The sequence below is a fragment of the Rutidosis leptorrhynchoides genome, chromosome 4 (genome assembly GCF_046630445.1).
Source record: "Rutidosis leptorrhynchoides isolate AG116_Rl617_1_P2 chromosome 4, CSIRO_AGI_Rlap_v1, whole genome shotgun sequence".
NCBI lineage: Eukaryota > Viridiplantae > Streptophyta > Magnoliopsida > Asterales > Asteraceae > Rutidosis > Rutidosis leptorrhynchoides.
The window spans coordinates 14,360,078-14,382,127 of record NC_092336.1 but is presented as its reverse complement, the minus strand read 5'-3'; the positions used below and the strand labels follow the sequence as shown (position 1 = coordinate 14,382,127).

At 35.8% G+C, this 22,050-nt stretch overlaps 1 protein-coding gene across 1 annotated transcript; it reads right to left on the bottom strand.

Moving 5' to 3' along the window:
* Window positions 1-16,198: 16,198 nt before the first annotated feature.
* LOC139840420 (uncharacterized) lies at window positions 16,199-20,584 on the bottom strand. Its single transcript, XM_071830687.1, has 11 exons — window positions 20,437-20,584; window positions 20,217-20,353; window positions 20,018-20,087; window positions 19,508-19,570; window positions 19,266-19,340; window positions 18,981-19,079; window positions 18,695-18,757; window positions 18,485-18,565; window positions 18,205-18,318; window positions 17,503-17,592; window positions 16,199-16,318 (listed from the first exon to the last, which is right to left on the bottom strand). Exons 1-11 carry the CDS (start codon window positions 20,449-20,451, stop codon window positions 16,199-16,201), a joined length of 927 nt encoding a protein of 308 aa, XP_071686788.1. The 5' UTR covers window positions 20,452-20,584.
* Between the last annotated feature and the right edge of the window lie 1,466 nt (window positions 20,585-22,050).

The following is a 22,050-nucleotide window of genomic DNA, read 5'->3' as shown; positions in this document are numbered from 1 at the left end:
GAATTCAACCATAGAATGTAGTTTCACGTACTTGTGTCTATTTTGTAAATCATTTATAAAACCTGCATGTATTCTCATCCCAAAAATATTATATTTTAAAAGTGGGACTATAACTCACTTTCACAGATTTTTACTTCGTCGGGAAGTAAGACTTGGCCACTGGTTGATTCACGAACCTATAACAATATATACATATATATCAAAGTATGTTCAAAATATATTTACAACACTTTTAATATATTTTGATGTTTTAAGTTTATTAAGTCAGCTGTCCTCGTTAGTAACCTACAACTAGTTGTCCACAGTTAGATGTACAGAAATAAATCGATAAATATTATCTTGAATCAATCCACGACCCAGTGTATACGTATCTCAGTATTGATCACAACTCAAACTATATATATTTTGGAATCAACCTCAACCCTGTATAGCTAACTCCAACATTCACATATAGAGTGTCTATGGTTGTTCCGAAATATATATAGATGTGTCGACATGATAGGTCGAAACATTGTATACGTGTCTATGGTATCTCAAGATTACATAATATACAATACAAGTTGATTAAGTTATGGTTGGAATAGATTTGTTACCAATTTTCACGTAGCTAAAATGAGAAAAATTATCCAATCTTGTTTTACCCATAACTTCTTCATTTTAAATCCGTTTTAAGTGAATAAAATTGCTATGGTTTCATATTGAACTCTATTTTATGAATCTAAACAGAAAAAGTATAGGTTTATAGTCGGAAAAATAAGTTACAAGTCGTTTTTGTAAAGGTAGTCATTTCAGTCGAAAGAACGACGTCTAGATGACCATTTTAGAAAACATACTTCCACTTTGAGTTTAACCATAATTTTTGGATATAGTTTCATGTTCATAATAAAAATCATTTTCTCAGAATAACAACTTTTAAATCAAAGTTTATCATAGTTTTTAATTAACTAACCCAAAACAGCCCGCGGTGTTACTACGACGGCGTAAATCCGGTTTTACTGTGTTTTTCGTGTTTCCAGGTTTTAAATCATTAAGTTAGCATATCATATAGATATAGAACATGTGTTTAGTTGATTTTAAAATTCAAGTTAGAAGGATTAACTTTTATTTGTGAACAAGTTTAGAATTAACTAAACTATGTTCTAGTGATTACAAGTTTAAACCTTCGAATAAGATAGCTTTATATATATGAATCGAATGATGTTATGAACATCATTACTACCTTAAGTTCCTTGGATAAACCTACTGGAAAAGAGAAAAATGGATCTAGCTTCAACGGATCCTTGGATGGCTCGAAGTTCTTGAAGCAGAATCATGACACGAAAACAAGTTCAAGTAAGATCATCACTTGAAATAAGATTGTTATAGTTATAGAAATTGAACCAAAGTTTGAATATGATTATTACCTTGTATTAGAATGATAACCTACTATAAGAAACAAAGATTTCTTGAGGTTAGATGATCACCTTACAAGATTGGAAGTGAGCTAGCAAACTTGAAAGTATTCTTGATTTTATGTAACTAGAACTTGTAGAATATATGAAGAACACTTAGAACTTGAAGATAGAACTTGAGAGAGATCAATTAGATGAAGAAAATTGAAGAATGAAAGTGTTTGTAGGTGTTTTTGGTCGTTGGTGTATGGATTAGATATAAAGGATATGTAATTTTGTTTTCATGTAAATAAGTCATGAATGATTACTCATATTTTTGTAATTTTATGAGATATTTCATGCTAGTTGCCAAATGATGGTTCCCACATGTGTTAGGTAACTCACATGGGCTGCTAAGAGCTGATCATTGGAGTGTATATACCAATAGTACATACATCTAAAAGCTGTGTATTGTACGAGTACGAATACGGGTGCATACGAGTAGAATTGTTGATGAAACTGAACGAGGATGTAATTGTAAGCATTTTTGTTAAGTAGAAGTATTTTGATAAGTGTATTGAAGTCTTTCAAAAGTGTATAAATACATATTAAAACACTACATGTATATACATTTTAACTGAGTCGTTAAGTCATCGTTAGTCGTTACATGTAAGTGTTGTTTTGAAACCTTTAGGTTAACGATCTTGTTAAATGTTGTTAACCCAATGTTTATAATATCAAATGAGATTTTAAATTATTATATTATCATGTATGAATATCTCTTAATATGATATATATAGATACATTAAATGTCTTTACAACGATAATCGTTACATATATGTCTCGTTTAAAAATCATTAAGTTAGTAGTCTTGTTTTACATATGTAGTTCATTGTTAATATACTTAATGATATGTTTACTTAGCATAGTATCATGTTAACTATATATATATATCCATATATATGTCATCATATAGTTTTTACAAGTTTTAACGTTCGTGAATCACCGGTCAACTTGGGTGGTCAATTGTCTATATGAAACATATTTTAATTAATCAAGTCTTAACAAGTTTAATTGCTTAACATGTTGGAAACATTTAATCATGTAAATATCAATCTCAATTAATATATATAAACATGGAAAATTTCGGGTCACTACAGCACGCAACACCCCCAGATCAGAATCTGTTTCATTTTAAAATGTACAACGAAACCCCACTTCAAGCATCTTAATTACACTTATGTACACGACAAATAAACGGGTCTTACAACTCTCCCCCACTTGAATCGGAGCGCGTCCTAGCGATCCAAGCCGCATGACAAGAAGGAAGATAAACTAACACAAATTCTTCGGGCTCCCATGTAAACTCGGAACCTTTACTACGACGCCATTGAACTTTAAAGGTCCTATCCTCTTTATGTCTCAACCTTTTGACCTTCTCATCGAGTATGACAATCGGTTCCTCAATATACTCTAACTTATTATTTAGCTCAATCTCGTCTAAAGGTACCCAATATGAATCATCCGCGAGACACTTACGGAGATGGGAGACATGGAAAGTATTATGAATCCCCGCAAGCTCTTCGGGTAATTCCAAACGATACGCAACTTCACCAACACGAGCTAAAACCTTAAATGGTCCAATAAACCGAGGAGCTAACTTTCCCCGTTTTCGAAATCGAATAATACCCTTCCATGGCGAAACCTTAAGCATCACCATGTCACCTTCTTGAAATTCGATCGTTCGTCTACGTTTGTTGGCATACGACTTTTGCCTATCTTGAGCCTTTTTCAAATACTCTCGAATCATATCAATTTTACTATTCGTCGCTAAGACCAAATCGGTACTCCTGATTTCCTTTTGTCCCACTTCACCCCAACAAATTGGGGTTCAACACCTACGCCCATAAAGCATCTCAGATGGCGGCATCCCGATACTAGTATGATAACTATTATTGTACGAGAATTCCACCAAAGGTAAGTGCTCGTCCCAACTACCACCAAAATCAATAATACACGCCCGTAACATATCCTCCAAAGTTTGATTCGTAAGTTCGGTTTGACCGTCCGTTTGAGGATGATACGCCGTGCTCAATTTCAATTGTGTACCCATATCTTCATGAAACTTTTCCCAAAACCGAGATGTAAAACGAGTATCTCGATCCGAAATAATCGATATAGGAACTCCGTGTCGAGAGAGGACTTCCTTGATAAACAACTTAGCCAAGGTATCCGACGATATCGCTTCCTTAATGGGAAGAAACAAAGCACTTTTCGTCAATCGATCAACTATCACCCAAATTGAATCAAATTGGGTTCTCGCCGTTTTAGGTAACTTTGTAATGAAATCTATGGTAATGTGCTCCCATTTTCACTTCGGAATATCTAACGGTTGCAACTTACCATACGGCTATTGGTGTTCGGCTTTTACTTGCAAACACGTGACGCATTGCTCAACATACTTCACAACATCACGTTTCATGCCCGGCCACCAATAATCCTTCCTCAAATCATGATACATTTTCGTCGCGCCCGGATGAATGGAATACTTTGACTTATGTACTTCATCATGTAGCACCCGCCGGTAATCACCCATCTTAGGCACCCACACCCTTCCTTGAAAAGACAACAAACCACGTGAACCCATAGTAATGAATTCCGATTGCCCCACAATTCGTTCCGCATGCTTGTTGTGAACGTAAGCCTCTATTTGAGTCACACCAAGTTTTTCAAGAAAATCGTTAGTAATAATCATACGTAACAATCCCAATCGTAACGCCGGGTGATGACTCTTTTGACTTAACGCATCCGCGACCACATTCGCCTTGCCTGGATGATAAAGTATTTCACAATCATAATCTTTTACCACATCCATCCACCTACATTGACGATAATTCAAATCTCGTTGATTAAAGAGATGTTTCAAGCTCTTATGATCCGAATAAATCATACTCTTAACACCATACAAGTAATGGCGCCAAATTTTCAATGCATGCACAACCGCCGCCAACTCAAGATCATGAGTCGGATATCTCGTCTCGTGTTCCTTTAATTGTCGAGAGGCATAAGCGATGACTTTACCCCTTTGCATAAGAACACACCCGAGCCCATTTAGCAAAGCATCACAATAAACCGTCATGTCTTCCACTCCTTCCGGCAAAACTAACACCGGAGCTTGACACAACTTCTCTTTCAACAATTGAAAAGCAATTTCTTGCTCGTTCTCCCAATTAAACTTAGCTTTCTTCCTCGTCAATTTTGTCAACGAAGAAGCGATCTTAGAAAAGTCTTGGATAAACCGACGATAATAACCGGCCAATCCGAGAAAACTTCGGACCTCCGTAGGCGTAGTCGGTCATCTCCAACTCTTCACCGTCTCAATCTTCCCCGGATCTACTTGAATACTGTCTTTGTTCACAATGTGGCCAAGGAATTGAACCTCCCTTAGCCAAAATTCACATTTGGAGAACTTAGCATACAACTTCTCCTTTCGTAATGTCTTCAATACCTCACGCAAATGACGTTCATGTTCGTTCATACTTTTCGAGTAGACTAGTATGTCGTCAATGAACACAATCACCGACTTGTCCAACATAGGTTGGCACACTCGGTTCATAAGATCCATGAATGCCGCCGGTGCATTCATAAGACCAAAAGGCATAACTACGAATTCAAAATGCCCATAACGCGTTCGAAAAGCCGTTTTCTCAATATCTTCCTCACGGACCCGCATTTGGTGATAGCTGGACCGTAGGTCGATTTTAGAGAAATACGTTGCTCCTTGGAGTTGGTCAAATAAATCGTCAATCCGAGGTAATGGATAACGATTCTTGATCGTCACTTTATTTAACTCCCGATAATCGATGCACATCCGCATACTTCCATCCTTCTTTTTCACGAATAAAACTGGAGCGCCCCATGGCGAAGCACTCGGTCGAATAAAACCCTTCTCAAGCAACTCTTGGGTTTGATTTAACAACTCTTGCATTTCTGTCGGCGCTAAACGATAAGGAGTTTTAGCAATGGGAGTAGCTCCCGGAACCAACTCAATGCGAAATTCAACTTGTCTTTCCGCCGGAACACCCGGTAACTCATTCTAAAAAACGTCTTCGAATTCACTAACCACCGGAATTTCACGAATGGGTGGTGGCTCATCACGAGTATCAATAACATGGGCAAGAAAATCCATGCCACCACTATCAAGGAGACGACGTGCCCGTGCAAAAGTGCACATCGGCACAAGTCTTCTACGCTTATCACCGTGAATAATTAACTCTCCCCCAATTGGGGTCTTCACACGAATAAATTTTTCATGGCATGCAATATCGGCTCTATTACGATCTAGCCAATCCATACCCACAACAATATCAAAATCGCCCAAGGTCATCGGAATGAGATCTATCTTAAAGTTTTCGGCACCAAACACAACATCACAATTTTTACACACATCGACCACTAGCACCGTCTTGCCGTCCGCTATTTCGACTTCTACCGGACGACTTAACTTAGCTAACGGTCTATTAAGTTTAGGAACAAATTTAGGAGACACAAACGACAAATTTGCACCGCTATCAAAAAGAATCCTTGCCGGAGTAGAGTTAACCATAAAAGTACCTGAGACAACTTCGTTGGATTGTTTTGCTTCATCATTGGTCATCAAGTAGTTGCGACCCCTAGCCGTGCCCGCCGACTTTTCTAACTTCTTGACATGATCATTATTCAAATCGGGATAATCCGGCCTCTTGTGCCCCTCCTTTCCACAATTAAAACACGTGACCGACTTGATCAAACAATCACAGGCGTAATGACCCGACTTCCCACAACTATAACAAGTAGGCATAAAAGTATTTGAACCACCCTTCTTCACACTTCCGACGCTTTCGGACCCCTTCTTGTTCTTGTTTTTCTTGTTTGAGAAGTTAGAATGACTAGAACCTTCAAACTTTCTTTTGGAAAAAGCGAAATCACTCTTTCTTGGAACCTCCGGCTCAAAACCCCTAGCCAATTCGTATAAATCTTCAAAAGACTTAGCCATACCCCGGCTAATCTTACCCTTCAACTCATCACTTAAAGTACGGTAGAAATCTAGCATCAACTTGTGATCATCACCTACATACTCCGGACAAAAACGAGTCTTTGCCAAGAAGGTAGACTTGAGAGTAACCAAGTCCATTGAACCTTGTCGCAATTTGTGCAACTCGTCCCGAATTTTATCAAGATCGGAAGAAGTTCGGTATTCTTGAAAAAATTCCTTCTTAAACTCCTCCCATGTCAAGCACATGCATTGCTCTTCACCATATAATTTGATTTTATCATCCCACCACAACTTGCCCTCTTCGCGCAACATGCTAGATCCATACCTTGTCTTCTTCTCGGGAGGACACTCTGCGGTACGGAACGCTCCCTCGATATCAGAAATCCAACAAGTGCTTTTCAATGGATCCCTCACCCCATTAAACATCGGAGGTTGAGTATCCTTGAAATTTTTGTAGTGGAAGTCCAGCCTTCCACCCCCACCATTACCTTCACCCCCTTCGCCTCGAGGATAAATGTTTCTAGCCTCTAAAGCCTCCTCTATTGCGGCTTTCATTCGATCATTGATCATTTCGGTCACTTGTCCATCGACCGACTCTTGGAAGACCTTTCGAACGTCGTCAAGAAAATCCTTCTTTAGCCTTTTAAAGATGGCCTCAACCTTGGCCTTGAGTTCAACATCCTCACTCGTACTTCCGTCATTGGTGTCGTGTCCATTTCTCATCTTCATTCTATAAAACGAAGTAAATTAAGTAACTAAACGAAAGGACTTAACACATATGTATATACATATACACCACACTACCCCATCTTGCTCAACAATCGTCGTACATCGCTTGTTTGACACGATTTGAACCCGTAACAATGGTAGCTAATCATTGTTACGCGAGCACATCGCATTAATTCACTAGTACCACGTCTATCTTGCTTGACGATTTCAAATACCACACAAAACAATAGCGCATGATTAGTTCACATAAACCTATGCACTAACCAAAACCCGATCCGACCCGGAGTCCTACAAGTCCCGCATAACGCGCACACAAAAAGTCTAAGTCTAGGCGCCTATCTCAAGTCACCTAAATCCCTTAGACCATGCTCTGATACCACTTGTAACAACCCCAAACCAAACCACGAACAACCCGCGTTAAATACCAAAATAATAAAAAAAAAATCCTGTACAGCACTGTGGCGCGGCGCGCCACATAGGACCGCGCGGCGCGACGATCTGGTCTGTCCAAAAAGTTTTGAAACGCGAAAAAGATCGGCCACTTCCCGACATAATTAGACCAAACGCTTTTAACAACATATTTAAATATGTAAAACTAACACTATTCAAACATAAAATAAGTTTTACAAAGCGGGGCCCACATCGGCCGTTTTACGAGTTTAATACATAACGTGAGTTTCGACCACCAAAAAGTTTAAGTACCAAATGACACGATGAGCATGGTGTTTGGGATTAAACTACCCAAGTCATGGACAAACTCCAAAAGCTAACACATCCAAAAAGCGTCCCCTAACAATAAGCGTGATCTTTAATCCAACCGTATGCCCTTACCCTTATCCACGCCGGAACCTATAAAATGGAAAACAACGAGAGGGTAAGCTAACGCTTAGTGAGTAGAATAAATATATACATGCATATAAGACTTACCTACTCGCATCCACGATATCATATAACGCATACAAACGCATAACGTCTCAATAAACAAGCTAGTATCGTCAATTCGTACAACTAGCAACATCAATAGCATAATATTCATAATAATAATTAAATGCTAACGTCAACAACTATAAACCATGGTTAACCAAATTCTTCGCAAGGGAATGACTTCGCGAAACAAGTCATCGATGTTCATAACAACCGTTAGCTCCCAAACACGGCTATGGTATACTAACCCCCGAGGTGTCCCAGAAACGGCTATGGCATCACCCCCAAGTGTTCCAAAAACGGCTATGGCATCACTTGATCAATGTGTGAGTAAAACACGGCTATTACTCACAATCATGTACACAAACACGGCTATGTGCACAAAATAATATGGAATACGTCGTGGGAGTAAAACACGGCTATTACTCGCCCCTATTCGCACAAACACGTCTATGTGCATAAATATTAAAAGTGGACAAAAACAGCTATGTCACACAACTATGGTCACAAAACAGCTATGTGACACCATTAATACGGCACGTAAATCATATACATACATATATAGATTTTCCACTCACCTCAAAGTCTTGGCGAGAGATAACCGAGCTTTCAACTTCAAGGTAACGCACCTATTACATTATGCACATATCAATCATTCATTCAAGGTGGTCAACCACTAACTTCATTCTAGTGCCATTTTGACCTAAGGTGCAATTTCGACCCATTTGCACCCTTAACCCTAAAATTGGATTAACTTACACCAAAACCCTAAAATTTGCCAAGATAGGTTTAAAACACATTTCAATACAAAGTTTATGCATCTTCCACAACCATTAACCAACTTAGGTCCATTATAACCCATTAGACCATTTTAAAGTCAACATACCCATTTTGGGTCATCCATTAACCCACACAACACCCACTTACATATATATAGGTGTGCTAGCAATTTACTAACTACTTTAAGTTCATAAACATCAATCTAACACTTTGAAAACCCTAGTTAGTCATCTTTGAGTCTACATGACCCAATTTCACCCAAAACACCCAATTCACCCACAAATGGGTTTTAAGTTCATCATTTACCCCAAACCCTAACCCTTAATCAAATTAACAAGGAAATTAAGATTAAAGCATTCCACTACACTCAAAATGTAGCTAGGAAGTAGGTGAACAACTTTAATGCTTGCACTTAGACCCGAAATAGGCTTCTTCTTCCTTGATTTGAGTTCTCTCACTCTAGAAAACCCTTTCTCTCACTAAATTAATTTGGAAGAGGTGAAGTAGGTGAAAATGGTGTTATGAGGCTCACCAAACTGAATCTAGAGCCTTAAAGTCGGCCGTTTAGTGAATTTACCAATTTGCCCTCAAAATATCTAATAAAAAGGAAAGGAATCTGTCACAGACCAATGGCGCGGCGCGCCAATACCCTGCGCGGCGCGCAACACCCCCAGATCAGAATCTGTTTCATTTTAAAATGTACAACGAAACCCCACTTCAAGCATCTTAATTACACTTATGTACACGACAAATAAACGGGTCTTACAGGTGGCCATTGCCATCCCTAATATTTATATGTCTTCATTACATGCATTCACCATATATTTAACGAATGGATACCACTGTTGGAAAATCGTGTGTACTTTTAGTATTTTCAGATTAACGCAGCGGATAGTTAAAATAATAATCTTTTATTATTTTATGAACATAATTTTACAAGATTAAATATTCACTTATTTAATGAAACATGCACATGATTAATCTTTCTCAATGATCCAGTTACACCATAATAATTGTCATGAATATAAAACAAAAGAGGAGTTAACGATATACCTTTCTTGGATAAATTGATGAGACGGAGAGAAAGTTTTCTTGAATAAACTGATTGAAGGAGAGAAACCTACGATCAAAAATATGACCGTCTCTTAGGATAGTCCACACTACACTTCAAACGACCGTCAATGGATGCTAGTCCAAACTCAAATAACTTATTAATATAATCCAATTATATTAATACTTTAATAATACTCCGTATGGTTTTGATCTTTCTACCAACAACAATAACAATCAATAATATTACTTCGTTCGTTTACTTCTCAAAAGGAAACCCAAAAAATAAATATGATGCTTTTGCTTACTGATTGATTTAGACTAGTATTATTAAGTTATCATTCTTATGCGACAAAATTTCATTCCTCGTCCCTGAACTTTACATCGATTTTGACTCCCTGTCCTTTTTCTTTTTTTTGTGCATCCCTCATCCCTAAACTATGAAAAGAGTACATCCCTCGTCCCCCCGTCTACGTTCTGTCTATTTTAGCCGTTTGTTCAGTCATGTGCAAAACATGTGAGGGTACTTTAGTCCTTTTATTTTATTTATTTTCTTTATTATTTAACTTATTTTTATATCCTCATCCTCATCATCACAACCGTTTGTTGTGACGCTCACTGTACCGAGTCTTCATCTCTCTCATCAAAACCATACTCTCTCACATATATCCATCGATCTATCTATCTTCATCAACATCATCTCACTTCACCTCTCTTTGATATACACATTCATATCTCGATATATCCAAAAACAATTACCGAATCTGAGTTAAGTATCATCATCGTCGTACATCATCTCAGAATCATAACAGTTACTGTTACGAGTGTTCATCTACTTGAACAACAAATTAGGCGATTTTGATTTAGTGATTCTCATCACAAATTGAGATCAAATTCATGTTTCATATCAACATCCTAACACTCGTTATTCATCAGAATTAAATAACAACAACAAATTCAAGCATAATCGATTCGAGTTCTTTGCTTCTTCAAAAACTTGTGCGATTTGGTCTCCGGATTATTCTGACACGATTTGGAGAAATCTAAAATTGAAGATGTGTTCTAAATCTACTCGTGATGCTACCTGAAAAATTTCACATCTCAATTCGAAGAACTCAATCCGAATTTCGTGGTCAAACTTTCGTTCAAAAAGTCAACTGTGAATTCTATCGATCAGTTAGCTCGATTATGTGAATTTCAGAAGTTGTAAGGTGTTTTCGAGCATTAAGTGGGTGAATTGGAACAACTGTGATGAAGTGATCCAGGTCCGAAAGTGTACGAATATCAAATTTGATTTTCGATGTGATGATGAGGATGATGACGAATATCAAATTTGGAACTCGGGGTAGAACTCAGGGTTCAAGAACTTCATGTGATTATGTCAATTAATTTGTTTTAAAGTTTGAATTTTGTTATGGAGGTTAGTTTTTGTTTGTAATTGTTATATTTATTTGTAGAATTTTACATATCAAATTATTCATCTTTGTATTAGGAATCATGAATCTGAGTTCAATTTGGTGTTAGATTCATCAGTCACGAATTTGAGTTTAGTTAGGGTTTTTAATTTTGGGTCCAGATGAGTTGATGAAATGATGGGTTTCTTGAGCAAGAAAAGGAATTGATAAAGAAATTGGTGAACCTGCTTAACTAGAAGAAGGGTGAAGAAATGAAGAATAATAGTTGTTGGCTTTTTTTAGAAGAAGGGTGCATGATAGATTTGCAAAAAGAAATGGTGATGTTATTTTTATTGAATTAAGAAATTAGGGTTTATGTTTTGAGTTGAATGAGGGAGAAGTCAAAAAGGAGAAAAAAAAGGTAAAAAGAAGAAAATGATACAATGACTAAATTACCCTCACATGCTTAGCACATGACTTCATTTAACGGAAAAATAGACAGAAAGTAGACGGGGGACGAGGGATGTACTCTTTTCATAGTTTAGGGACGAGGGATGCACAAAAAAAAGAAAAAGGACAGGGAGTCAAAATCGATGTAAAGTTCAGGGACGAGGAATGAAATTTTGTCTTCTTATGCTATGTGTATCTCTATTTATAAGCAACCATCATCGATCTCTTAAGGGTAAATTATTGAAGACAAAAATCCATGATTTTGTGGGATTCGATGGATACAGAGTATCCTATTTTAAATCTTGAAAAGATAGTGTGATTTCCTTTTGCGTTTATAAAGTCGTATTTCTTAAATACTTTAGGAGTATATTATGTAACTTATACTCCCTCCGTCCCAGATTAATTGTCCCCAGACAAAAAATACACAGTTTAAGAAATGTCATTATCACACTATACTTTTTCTGTACTTTTTTCTTACTTTACTGTTTTACCCTCAACTAATTAATTAGAAATCCCTCTCACATTTGTAATTTAATTAATTCATTAGGGACAATATTGTAAACTTTATCAAATTTACTTTCCATATTTAGAAGTGGACAATTAATCTGGGACGTCCCAAAAAGGAATACTGGACAATTAATCCGGGACGGATGGAGTAATTAATAATTTCTATCATGTCGAATTATAGGATGTGTAGGTCCTTCCTTCATATCACTTTATGAATTAAAACACCCCTCACACTGTATGTACAAGCTAATATGTATATTGTACAACTACAACCTTTATAATATTAACATTGTACAAGTTTTTATTCATATTGTACAAGTATGTATTTATATCTAATTCATATTATACAAATATTCATTCATATTGTAGAAGCTTTTATCTATCGTACAAGTATTCATCCATATGACCCTTTAATGCATGTTGTACAACATTGTGTTTATTTTTTTTAACACTCAAAGTTATGATATTAAAACAACACTTTGTGTTTATTGATAAGTGTTGTTTTAAATTTTTTATTTTATTTTTTGTGTTAGTTAAAATAGATATAAAAAGAAATTAATTAATAATGTGACAGTTAAGAAGAAGATGTTTTAGTTATTTACAGGCAGAGTTTAGTTATGAGTTAGTTATAGAAATTTGATAATGATGTGACAATGATATGACAGTTTAAGAGAATGAATAGTTTAATTACGATAGGGAGAGTGACGTTATTTAACGAAACTGCAAGTTAAATGAATGTGGGCCGCCCCACCTCATCGTTCGTTTGTCTACGCAAGTCAGTCGTAAACAAATAGGAACTGTTTGAAAGACAATTAGGGCACCTCAAAAAACAGAAAAACCCTTGTACCAAACACCAATCAATCAAATTTAAAAATTCAAATTTTACAAGTAGATAAAACAAATCTCACAATAATCTCAACAAAATCGTCTTTAAAATTCATCAATCGATCATACGATCTCAAACAAAATCAAAATCACTACAATGACAATACTTCTTGAAGACCCACTTCAAAAACAGTTTAATAACCTCCAAATCGAATGGGATTCAATCAAACAATCAATTTCAAGATCAAGAAACCGGAGCTCCACCACGATCTCCGACCACCACCGCCGTCTGTATCAAATACACAACACTTCTCCTAAAGAAATTATGTCGTTGTTAGCAAACGATAACTCGCCTTTATATAGTTGTGATTGTGGTACAAATGAAATAATTGAAAAACAAGATGATGGTTTTGAGAATGGGAAGATAACTGGAAGGAGATTAATTGAAGAATATGAAGTGGGTTCGGATAATGATGAACGAATGCAGAGTGAATGTTTGGATATGGATGAAAAAAGTGATGTTAGTAGCGTGTTTTCGTGTAAAGGATTGGATATATATGATGCGAAGTATGATAAAGTTTGCTTGAATTTGTCGCAGTGTGAAGTGCCGGAGAAGGACGTGACGGCTAACGGTGGTAACGGCGGCCGCTGTGGTTTTTATTTTGTTGGAAGATGGATGATTTGTATGTTTGTAATGTTGTTTGCATTTGCTATTGCTGTATTCAAATGTAGTGGCGAACATGAACTAATTTTAGTACCAACATGAGAAATAAATTCATTTACTTTTTTGTATGTTTTGTTGCCTTATGTTTTGAAACAAATATTCTTGATAACTAATTGTAATCTCCAATGCTTCATTTCTTATTTGAATATATACATCTGATACTAAAAGTCTAAAACACTAAAAAAGACAACAAAATCACATACCCATAGCTACTAATATAAGTTACATCCCAGTATAACCTCCTGAAACAAATAGTATTCGAACGATAGATAAAACTTTAAATAGTGAGCACATGCAGATACGAGTCATCTGGGTGCACGTCTCTACTGGGATTTAGAAGGCACGTTGTTGACGGTGGTTGCAGCATCAGTCGATGGGTTGAGTTCATCCCAAGCATCGATCCAGGTAACCATGGCATCACTAAGCTTCTCAAAGTAAAGATCAATCGGGCCAAGTTTCTCCTTCACAAGCTTTGAGAGCTCGATGTAGCATTTTTGTGGGGTCGTGCATTCTTTCCGGAGAGTGATGTTATGAATGAATGGGATAATCTCTTCTGCCAGTAGATGTCTTTGTATTCTTTCTTTAAGTTGACAAATGGGTTGCTTGCTTTACTATGCCAAATGTACGGTACTCATGTTTTCACTCCTACCCAAATGGTCACATATCACCTACAAATTCACCATAACTTGTTCAAAACAACCGTATCTTGATTTTCAGGGGGAAAAACACACAGTTAATACTGCCTTAGCACACCATCCTGTCCACATGGCCACATGTCATTGTAACGGCCAATAGGCTGGCCGTCACACATGAGCCCAAAATACATGGCGGGTCCAATGAGTTCTCTGTGGAAACCAAGGTTCATCCCGCAAATAGGGTAAAGGGTCCCTTCTGGTGTATAGTCAAGAGAGCATCCACATACCTGCAAATTTCAGAAAAATATAGCCACGATGAGAAAATAGGTTTTCATATAGGTGGCAAAATGGACCAGTTGGATGGGTTGTGTAACCCGTCATGTTCGTTTGCTAATTTTGTAATTTTTCATAGATATTTATGTATTGGAAAAATATGATAACAAGAATTATTATAGGTCATAACTGGTCATTCTTTAGATAATTTCAATATGGGTCATGCTGGGTTGACTTTGATGTACTTTTGTCCATATCTATTATGTTTAAATTAAAAATTAATATATATGTTTAGAAACACTTCGGTTTTGAAAAGATCTAACTTTCTAATCAATAAAACTAATAACTTTCAACCTGTTTCCTACAGAGATGCACTTTATCACACCTTACTGAGCCATTTAGAATGTTTCCTTGATTCAACACAATCCCTTTGAGATAAAACCCAATCCGAATTGATCCAGTCAAAAGTAAATGGGTCAAAAAAACCATTTCTAAATTTTAGGCTTAACCTTGTGTGTTTAAGTCACACCTTGAACTATCCCAAGATAGCCAAGTAGTGGTTGGGGCCCTGAACTCCTCGTGAGAGGTAGCATGTTCAAAACTTGGGGTGGCCAGGGAAGGTTTTGGAAACAGTCACGAACTGTTCCTGATAGGCCGTTTACAACAAAACCAAACAGTATCAATGACTTTGCTCAATCCTAAAAATCAACATTGAGAGAAAATCCATAAGAAAAAACCTTGTAACATTATAAACGACAAACCAACACAACTTAATCAAATTTTGCAGCCAATCTTTCCATTACAATATAGTACAATATTGGTTCGTTTTCTTCTCCTGTTTGTAGAACATCTGTTCATGAAAAAAGAAATTGTATCAGATCCACAACGACGCATAACATATAGTAAAAAATAGCGAAATATTTGAGTTTATATAAAGCTAATCATGATGCACTACAAATGGATCCCAATTAAAGGGAATGTTACAGAACAAATAAATATAATTAAAAAGATGCTAACATGTACTGATGTCTATGAAACAAAAAGATGCTAACAACAACAACAACAATACCCAATCCCGCATATGCGAGGTATGGGGGAGGTGAGATGTAGACAATCCTTCCTCTATCCTAGAATAGAGGAGAAGTCGTTTCTCTATCCACGAGTCGAGAAAAATTCTCTACCCACATGAAGAGAAAGTCATCTCTCTCCCTACCCCAGAGTAGAGAGATTGCTTCCGTGCGGACCTCCGGCCTCTATACATATATATATATATAAAAAAAAATAATAATAATAATTTAATAATAATAATAATAATAAAATAAAATAAAATAAAATAAATTAAAAATAAAAATAAAAATAAAAATAAAAAAATAGAAATAAATAAGGATAAATAAATAAATAAAAAGTAAAAGTAGAAAAGATACGCCATGAAAATGGTAGAAATCAAATTTTCATGGGTATTTAAATCTGCCTGAAAAATTAATTTAGGCTCTAAGCGGCATTCAAGACGCCACAAAATCGACGCTTGTTGTTGCCTCGAATAGTAGAGCCAAAAGACCTTGTAAACAAAACTCGAGAGGCATGCCAGGTGAGAGTTGTTGCGCACGCAAAGAGCCAACCACCTAGAACAAAACCAAACACCACTCATGCACTTTTACGGTAGACATCCCCGAAGCCACACAACTAAAAGAAAACCAACGAAGCTCAAAAGCAAAGAAGGTCGTCCTCCGTCCTAATAGCCCCAAGATGCACCGAACGATGCGAGACGCACTCACACACACACCCCACCCCCACCCACCCTCCCACACCCACCCACCCATTCGAGTAAAATCTATGAATATAATGATTCATAATAACCTTACTACTCAAATAAAGGAGGCGCAACAAGGAGTTTTAAAAGAGGGAAATTTAAAGGATGAAATACCCAAAGGATCGGAGAAGCATCTTAATATTCGGGAAGACGGAACAAGTACTCACCCACCATACACACACACCCCCACTCCCACACACACACACCCCCACAAACACAAAACACACCCAAAACACACACCACACAACATTCCCGAAACACCCACACGTACAAAAACACACCTATATACATACCAATATACATTCGTACATAAGCAAAACAGGAGTATCAAATATGGTAAAAATATATTTTTTTTTTATAGAATGGAAGTGTACGAATTAAATGTTTGTAACAATATTTCTTTCATGAGCTATAATTAGAATGAGAACTTTTGCCAAGAAAACGCGAGAAGATCATAGTCATAACATATATCAATGTAATTTGGTTTCATGTGTAACTGTAGTATGTCTAATGATTGTATATTGTAGATTATAAATTATAATGTAATGTAATATCTTAAAAAAATATATAACCTTCTTGGATAAGCGGGCAAGAACATGTGCCTATCAAACCAAATTCGAGAGTTTGAACAAATAGAGAAATCGCAATGATATTTCCACTTTCATTTTTTGATATATCCATCATGTACAACTATTGATGCATATGATACAAGTACACAATGCATGATAAAAGTGCATGTATCAAGAATAAAAGTGGAAATATCATTTTGCCAGAGAGAAATGGATTCAAATTCTTATAACATTTGTCAGATGTAAACGTAGAATTGTAGATGTTAAATATTTTACATCAGCTAAATGGGGGATGCAACCATTAAAACCTAGAATCCTTGGGTAAAAAAAGCTTACTCAGTTAATGATCAGTGTTTGCATGTATATTTATTTATTGAATAAAAATATATATTGAATGATACATTAGGAAGTATTTGTAGTTTGGTACCTGAAAAGCCATACTGAGTTTGATACTTTTCTCAACTAAAGTGTCCAGATTTTCACCTGTTACAAGGACACTATCGATGATAGTCTTGTGCTGTAACAAAAAAACATATTTATGAGTCAATAGGACCCTTATACATTAACATACGTAGCAAAAGATATCTAAGTATAACTTCATAATTCAAACTATAATTCCTAAATCCACCTTCAAATGTGTTTCTAATAATAATATTTATATATATACATATATATATCTTGAACAGCCTTGCCGACCCTTCTATATTCTTTTGATCAATTTTTGAAAGGAAGGTATCTGAATATCTATAACTTTTTTCAATTAAATTCAGTGGAATCACACGTGAAATTGTTTCTCAAAGCTATAACATGCAGCTGTATTCAGTACATGTAGAAGATTGTAACATATAAAATTACCCTACACATAGTAACGTGATGATACATAAATACTATTAATGCTATGAGGTCCTACCAAAGTATCAAAAGACGAATGTTTCAGTTTGAAGACATCACTTACAAGTGTTTCTTTAGATTCATCCAACATCGTCTGAATTCTCAGCAACTGGGCAGCAGTATACTGATTGTTTTGGAGATAATTAATTATGTAAAGTATAAAACAAATTAGTTCATGTTCAGTATCAACTTTTGGAACTAGACTTGTTGAAAAAAGACAAGGACACAGAAGTAAAACCTGAAATCTGGTCAAAGCTTCTTTTAAGGAAGGACATGGCTGACTGGAATCAGCTTGCACCCCTTTCAACGAATCATCAAAGTTCTTCTGATATTCATCTAGAAGATCTAATACCTAAATCAACAGTTTAATTTCTATAAGTTTTTGGATTAAGAAACCAGATAAAGAACGTAAATTGTTAGCAAAAAAACGTGCTGAAAACAGAGGATATCATTAACAGAGTTAGAATGAAGAAATCTGTAACAATAAACTAAGTAATGAAAGGTTGCAGGACTCTTACTTGGTTTGAAAGAGAAAACGCTCTTCGAACAGGGTAATGATCATCCATAAAGCCCAAAAAAAATTCTATAACTTCTTCATCCTAATAACTAGGAACCGTCAATACAACGCCATGGGTATATTCATTCCATTACATTTAAATTCCCATTCGTTAAGATAAACCAACCGCACCCTTAATATATAATTACAATCGTTTAGTCAGGTTACAAACCTTGTGCTTATCAGGAAGCTGTTTCAAGGTAACAACAGTAGAATATTTAGAATCGGCTTCAATCTGAAATATATATATAAATAAAGAAACGGTAAACCATCTTAAGCATTCAAAAGACAAGTACAATATTTTATAACATTTATAACTTAAACAAGCCCGTTTCAGTTTTTGCACCTGAAGTGTTCATAAAAATTAGGATATACAATTCTCTCACATGAAAGGTCATGAATTTCTTATTTAAACCGTATTGATTTTAACAATACAATGTGACATAAAACATTCACACCTTTTTGGTAATAGTAGTAGCAGAAAACAGGTATGTTCTTCTCTCATTGAGGAATTTCTCAAAATCCACATTTAGCAACCTATCTGCCTCATCAAACACCTGACAAATAGGCAAAGGGAAAATCAAACATGTATATTAAGGTTTATTAAATTTAAAAAAAACATTAAGCACAAGAAATAGAATGGTATGTCGATATGCAAAGGGAATATCAAACTAGCACCATCGATTGGCTACATTAGCAAAAAATAAACATGCTAAACAAATTGTCAAATTCTTATTTCTTACCAAGTACTTGACGGTACGAAGAGAAATGCCTTTAGTATTTGATAAATTTTCCACCAGGCATCCAGGCGTGGCAACCTACATCAAGAAAAACTCTAATAAGACACATTTCATGACAAAAACAATCATGTTCAGTGCAATTAATTTAAATAATGTTTCGAGAAATCGAAATGTCATTTTCAAACATATGTGAACATTAAAGGTGAACTAAAAAAATATAAAGATTATAGGCAAGTATATCTTACGACAATATGTGGTCGCTTTCCAAGTTGAATGCTTTGTTGTAGTTGGTCAACCCCTCCAACAAGCTGCAAAAATTGTAAAAAAACCAATCACACAAAATCCTAAACCCCAATTTAAAAAAACATCAATTAATTTAATACTTGATATCCATCACTGTCATTTATAGCCCTTAGGGTTATAATTAAACTTTCTATAACAATATTCGCAAACTAACTTAAATAAACTTTAAAAGTGTTAACATCCATTTTTAATGCTCACTTTTCCTCTTTAATATAAGTTAGGAGTGTTTATTCATGAAAATCATGAGTTTTTATATTGAAAATAATCAAAATCAAGAAGGCGTAACCATAGCTGATAGCCCTAAAGGCTACCATTATCATTTTCCATAAAATAAAATACATAAATATCTACGTAATAAAACAAGGAAAAAAAATATAAAAAAAATATCCTATGTCTGCAAGCTCCATAAATCACAGCAGCAAGTTATCAACTAGTAATAAACAAAAACTCACCACCGCAGACTTAACACCAATGCTTGATCCCAATGCCTCAAACCGTTCAGCAATCTGAATTGCAAGTTCCCTACAACACCATAAACAAAACATTATTAATTAAATACAACATAATATACAAAATACACTCTATTTCAATAGAACAAATAACCACACACACACACACACACACACACACACAAAAAACGAAATTAGAAACCTTGTGGGAGAAAGCACTAAAGCAAAGAATGCCTGTGGAGCATCCAATAATGATTGAATTATTGGCAAGGCTAAAGCTCCCGTTTTAAAAGTTTGCACCTCTTCCTCTTCTTCTTCTTCTTCTTCCATTTTTTCAATCTGCAAAAAAATCATAATTTAGACTGATTATTCGTTATCATAAACTACGGGATATATATATTTTTAATTTATTTAGGGTTTACCGTTTTAGATTCCATATAAGACGACGAAATTATGGTTCTGTGATGAATTACAATGTAGTTCGCGGATTGCAAAAATTGTGAAACACAAATTGATGATTGGAAATCTACGTTCAAGTAAAGGGTTTTAGGGTTTATTATATTTGGGGAAATTTTTCTACACGGCTACTATTTGGACTTTGGCCCAACTGTTTCATATCTATCTACATCCATCTATTACACCACTCTCATCTATGACACCTGTCATACAACTTCATTATTGTCACATTAGCGCCAACTCAACAATTTATTCCTATCACTTAACCCATCACACTCCCTAGTATCCATAACATACACATTTACCATAAAATAGACCCACCAAAAATAATTAATTAATTAATACAATGTACAACTTTTTATAAAAAATGTACAACAAAAAATTGCAAATTGTAAGACCCGAATATTTATTTTGTATACTTGTTTATTAAAGGCATATGAGATCGGGCTTCGTTGAATATTTATATATATTAAAATTGGAAAAGAGCTGAATCTGTCAATCTGCGCGCCGCGCAAAGCGGCCGCGCGCCGCGCAAACGCGCTGACAGAACCTATCTTGTTTTATTTATTTTAAATGAAGGGTATTTGGGTAATTTCACATGGGGCCGGATTTGTGGGCATTATCAGTTGGTTTAGATCCAACTTTGGATCATTTCACATCCATTCATCATCCTCATTCATTCTTAGAGAGAGAGAGAGGTCTAGAGAGAGATTTGAGGTTTTGGGGAAGAAGAAGCTCGAATCGATCAAAGTCTCGGGTTTTAAAGTTGTTCCTTTCGTTCTCGGCTACGCGGTGATAGTATTGGTAAGCTCAAACTCCGAATTTCATCTATTTAATTTGATATTCAAGTTAGGGTTTTGAGTTAATTTGTTGTAATACCCTTTTAGGTGATGAAATGGGTTTAGTGATGCTAGTAATCGGGTTTATTGTTAATTGTTAGTGGATTTTGGGTTGGTGAACAAATTGGCCATGTTTAGAACTTGAAATTTAGTTTAATCACTTTAGTTAGCGATTATGGAAGTATTGGAACACATTGGAGGTTGTTTGGTTGACTAACTTTGACTTTGGGTCAAATTAGGGTTTGGTGGTGACTATGACCCGATTGGCGATTTAATGAGGTTTATAAACTTAAAATGGATTAAGTTGAAGTATAGAACCGAGTTAAATGTGTTTTGGTGTCAAAACTTGTAAAGGATGAGATTTTGGCCTTTATGGGTCAAAATTAGGGTTTAAGTGTCAAAATGGGTATGACACGTGTTTAACACTTGAGTTCGGGTTTAATTGGCATATTATGACCATTCTCACTTGTGTTAGTGATTATTGGTTGGTTTGGGTACGGTTTGTGCTTGGAAGTGCATTTGGGTCGAAATGGCACTAAGTGACGAATTGGGTTAATTTGTGAATCCAATCTAATTGTGTTGTGGTATTTGTGATAATGGAATAGGTATTTTCCATTGGCGAGTTGCGGTTTACTTGGAAGCTTTCTTCAAGACTTCAAGGTGAGTGATAATATCCTATATGCATATGTATGTGTAGGATGGGTGCGGGTCGGGTGAAGTGATTCTCGGTTATAGAGCTCA